The sequence below is a fragment of the Gymnoscopelus microlampas genome (genome assembly GCF_963454915.1).
Source record: "Gymnoscopelus microlampas genome assembly, chromosome: 13".
Classification (NCBI taxonomy): Eukaryota; Metazoa; Chordata; class Actinopteri; order Myctophiformes; family Myctophidae; genus Gymnoscopelus; species Gymnoscopelus microlampas.
In genome coordinates, this window is record NC_139950.1 from 644,659 (window position 1) to 650,000 (window position 5,342).

General features: G+C 39.0%; 1 protein-coding gene across 1 annotated transcript in view; it reads left to right on the top strand.

The window, feature by feature from the left end:
- Positions 1 to 248: 248 nt before the first annotated feature.
- LOC311058113 (adhesion G protein-coupled receptor E3-like) overlaps positions 249 to 5,342 on the top strand; it is a gene marked incomplete at its 5' end in the record, with an annotated part of 40,069 nt that continues 34,975 nt past the window's right edge. The window contains 2 exons of the mRNA XM_084075419.1: positions 249 to 314; positions 2,698 to 2,758. Of these exons, the coding sequence (XP_083931545.1) occupies positions 249 to 314; positions 2,698 to 2,758 (127 nt within the window). The remainder of the gene's footprint in view (positions 315 to 2,697; positions 2,759 to 5,342) is intronic.

Sequence of the window (5,342 nt, forward strand, 5' to 3'; positions counted from 1 at the left end):
ACATAAAAACACAGTACAACACATTAAAATGGACATGCAACATGCTACTCACCCAGGCAAGGACAAGCAAGAACACAAAAAGACCCGGGTCGCAAAACCCACAGCCGAAACCACCGAGCAGCTTAACGTTCGGCTGCGGGCTGAGCATTTAAATAGTAAAGCACTAGATTGTTAATGCGGAAGTGTAACGCACGGCCGTCTCTATGGTGGCCCCTGAGGCTCACTCTAGCCGGCTAACGCATACGGGAATGGAGCGTGCCACCGTCTCTACGGTGGCTCCTAAGCCTCAACCTCCAGCCGGCTACATATGGAAGGTGAGAAGATGGAGTATCTGTATGTTAAGCTGTGTGATGACCTTTATGGTGGCATTTTCACCTACAAAGGTCTAAAAGACTCAAAAGCAGGTGTGTATTACAAATATTTGGAGTAAAAACATTACTGAAAAAAAAGAGGGATGTCATGTGGCTGGTCTCAGGGAGGAGACTGGCAGTAAGAGCAGTAGTCAAATGGAGCTGCTTTGTGGCAACTGTTAAATGCCCTATTGGGAACTGTAACGGGGACGAATCTGTTGAACGCCTACTCTTTTTTGTTTGCTTTATTGTTAAATTGGTTGTAACTGTAACTGTATTCTTGCTCTGTAAAGCACTTTGCGCTGCATTTCATGTCATGAAAGGTGCTATACAAATAAAGTTTATTATTATTATTATTATTATTATTATTATTACTCGTAGATTGTCAGAGGTCACAATATGTTTGGGGAAAATGCCACAATAGGCTCTATTCACAGCAGCCATATTATCACTTCCTTCACAGGTGTTACCAATGATACTAATGAAGGCTCTGTTCCATTTAGTCTAGCACAGTGGTTTCCACAAGCCCCATAACTCTGAGAGTGTACAAATGGAACCAAATGGACCCGTATTTGGAAGCCCATGAGGGTCCCTGGACCCCAACTGTAGACCCACTGGTGTAGCAGAGTGTTTCCAGTGAGCCAACATGCACAATATCAGCACCCTGACTCTGTTTGACCAGAATGGAACAGAGCCTTCATTAGTATCATTGGTAACACCTGTGAATGTCTTCATAATATGGCTGCTGTGAATAGAGCCTATTTGGGTTTAATGTAAATGTCAAATATAATGCTGCAATGTATGGAGTGTTTGAGGAAAGAATGTCTGCCATGGATCAGGATTTCAATGGATATGTGGTGTGCACTGTGGTCAACCAAATATGGAAAACTTGATGTGCCATGGTGATATACCAGGAGTCCATCTCTGGAGAGGTGGTCTCCACACAAATTAAAACTGAACTAAAAAGGCTAAGAACAATAGACTCCAGACAAAAAAAAAGCTGAAGCCATGGCACTTATTGACAATGTGAAAAAAAAGAAGCAAAAAAAAACAAAACTATATTTTTGTATTGAAATATTTATTTACATGTATTGAAGTGTCTATTAACATGTATTGCAATGCTTATTAACATGTCATGTAACTGTACATTCTTTGTAAACCCTGAATAAGTACAATAAAGTATATTAAAAAGGAGTATCTGGGGCATACATGGGCAACTGGCGGCCCTCAACCACAGGTTAATTTCGGAATACTGATATATTGATTTCAGCGGTTCCGATTCCAAACATGCAAACATGAACCCGCTTTAATTACTATAGTATCGCTATATTGTTAGTTTAATGACTGTTTTATGTCCAATGCATTTGTGTGTTAAATTCATAAAGTTAACTTAAGTATAACTAAATGCATTTGAAATTAAATAAAAATGTAAATTTTCAGGATTCCAATTCAAAAATATCAAAAAAGAGTTCCAATTCCAAAATAGCAAAAAGTCCAGATCTACAAGCTCAAAACGTTGTGATGTGACACGTCTTGAGCATGTAGATAAGCTATTTTTGCTACTTTTGTGTGACATACTAGAATGACGACGTACGGCATTCATTTACAAAAAAAGTTAAAATATGGAGATAGATTTCTGCCCAAAATGTCCAGCCTCGATGTACAGAACTTGACCCATTATTGCCCTCATCACCACACACCCTCCAGCTCATACCCTCAATAAAATAATTAACCACATGAACCCTAGCGTCCCTATTCTGAGCATGGCATAACAGGCAAACACTTAAATTGTATAATATTCTACAGGAAAACTTAAAGAATGAAAAAACACATAATAAAACTATATAAAAACACGGCCCCCTCACGTATTAGAAGGACAATATCAGTCACCAGAACCAAGGACATGAGTTTTCAGTGAATCTATCATGGTTAAAATGGAGTTTGAAGTTACAATGGGTTTGTATAGGACGGGGGCGTGTCTGATAAAATTCATATCAAATGAATCAAGCAACTGTCTGGGGTGCTCACACAAGCCAGAGTAGACGTTAAATGACCCCAAACATGTTTGAAAGTGTAATATCCCTTCAAGTGTTTAAACAGTTTAAACAGCCACTATTCCCGGTAATCCTATACATACAGTAGGCCTGCCTATCCTCACAGCACCTTTGAGGGAGGCATAATCCTGGGCAGAGTGCCATATGCACTTCCCTGTTTTCCTTCTTTGGCTTTCTGTTACTTTCTCTTTCACTGCGTAACAGCTTGGATTCTATTGTTACTGTATGGACAGTGAATGTGCAGCTGCAGAGAGGTTGAGGATTCTACAAAAAGATACTTATTCTTACATCAGTTGAGTGAGCTCAATCGGTTCGTCTTTGGCATGGGGCCTGGGAAGGTGTTACTGATTATGGGTAAGTCTATATCCACACTGGTGGAACTAAGTAACTATGTAAGTACTTTTACTCAAGTAATGCACTTCAGAGCAATTTCAAAATACTTTTACTTTACTTGAGTATTTATGTGTTTTAATACTTTATGCTTTTAATCCATTATATCTCAGAGGCAAATATTGTACTTTTTAACTCCACTACAATGATTTGAATACTTTGCGGATTTAGATTATTATTACAAAACCTAGATGAACCATTTAAGCCTATTTTATACTTGGCGATTCGAAGATGGCAGATCTACAAGCTCACATTGCAACGCATGAGCTTGTAGATCTGTTTTTTTTTATTGCAACATTTTGCAAAAAAAAAAGTGAAATGTGACATTACGAGTAGCCTACTAAAGTATATTTGATGCCAATACTGTTGTACTTGTATTCAAGTAACATTTTGAATGTAGGCTCTTTACTTGTAACAGAGTATTTCTACATTAAGGTATTGCTACTTTTACTTAGGGCTAAGTAAAAAATATATATATCTGAGTACCTTTTCCACCAGTGCTGGGGACCAGAGTGATGAAGACAAAATGTCCAGCCTCGATGTACAGAACATGACCCATTATTGGCCTCATCACCCTCAAGCTCATACCCTCAATAAAATAATGAACCACATGAACCCCTATTCTTGGCATGACAGGCAAACACTCAAATTAAAGGAAAATTTAAGAAGAAAATTAATATATAAAATAACAATATAAAAACACGGCCCCTCACGTATTAGAAGGACAATATCAGTCACCAGAACCAAGGACATGAGTTTTCAATGAATCTATCATGGTTAAAATGGAGTTTGAAGTTACAATGGGTTTGTATAGGACGGGGGCCTGTCAGATCAAATTCATATCAAATGAATGGCAGGGTGTGTCTTTTTTCCATTGTTACATGTGCATTTCTTGGACTTTCTCATCAACAAAGAATGCCTGATCACCGTAATGGAAACCACAACTATTGAAGCTACCTTGCCAAAAGAAACCAATGGTTTAGCTGGTAGAACTTGATCTCGTTCTGTCCTCAAATAACACTGACCTTTGAAAAGCAAGCACTGTTTAAAGGGAAAGACCACTTTGGTAGAGGTTTGGGTTGTGTAGTTACCTTGCCATGATGTAACTCCAAAGGTGGTCAAGAAATAAAAAATAATTGCTGCATTGATTAGAAATTCATAATTCAAAATATGCTCCCCATTGACTTACATTGTACAGTAAAACAGCTCTCAAAGTCGCTCTTTAAGCATGTAAACGAATGTAAACAAAGTCGATTCAGACAATATAGAACATCACCAAACCCAGTACTGTTTTTTTTTAAATACAAATGTTAACTTACTGTTGATTTAGCTATTTTTATTAGAAAGAAAACCTGGACTGGATCGGCGGATCCGGATCTTCAAATAGTAAAATCATCAGGAAGTTGACATTTTTTATAAAAAAAAGAAACAGTACTGGGTTTGGTGATTTTCTATATTGTCTGAATCAGCTTAGTTTGTGTTCGTTTATGGGCTAAAAGAATAACTTTGAGAGCTATTTCAGCGTACAATGTAAGTCAATGGGGAGCATATTTTTAATTATCAATTTCTAATTAATAGAGCAATTCTTTTTCATTTCTTGTCCACCTTTGGAGTTACACCATGGCAAGGTAAATACACAAACCAAACCTCTACCAAAGTGGTCTTGCCCTTTAAAGGAGTTCATTTTTAGTGTTATCTTTGATATGTGGCAAATCACTCACCAACGTAGAAATGCCCATTGAGTTACTCCACAAATCCCCCTGTCGACCCCCACCGTTGGCATAATAGGAGGCGCGAGCATAGCCCAAATTTGCCTATTTAAACAAATGCAAAGTCTGTTTTTTTCTCCTAGCACTCAATGTGGAGCCCCATGAGACCCTTACAGGCGATGAAAGTCCCGACAAGCTAACCGCTAATAACAGAACGAGCTAACGCTCGTTGCTTGTTTGTCTCCGAACCTGGCAACCTGGTGTTGCCAGGCAGAGAGATAAGCAGCCAACTTTTTGTTTATCAAGTACTTAAAATGTACACATTTGGGGGTTCTTTTTGATATTGTTTGTTCTATAAACAATACATAAATATGTATAGCGAGAGAGAGCTGTGTGTGTGTGCGTGCGTGTGTGTGTGTGTGCGTGCGTGCGTGCGTGCGTGCGTGCGTGCGTGCGTGCGTGCGTGCGTGCGTGCATTTCAACAGACGGATAGTTTGCCAAAAAAAGAGGCACGGCACAGATTTATACAAAAGAATGCTAAAAGGATAACCCAAACCCTCAGGGCTTGTTACCATTAATTAGGTCCTGTGTATTCCCGAGAGAGAGAGAGAGAGAGAGAGAGAGAGAGAGAGAGAGAGAGAGAGAGAGAGAGAGAGAGAGAGAGAGAGACATACAGAGAAATAGATAATTATTTAATGGCAATGTTTAACATCAGATGACACCCGACCACTTTAAAAGTACCACAGCGTGTACCGGCCCTAAAGCAACAAGACGAGTTGTAACTTGCAACCAGCAACAGCGTTATAAAACAGTTCACATCCAGGCACAGAGAGCCATGA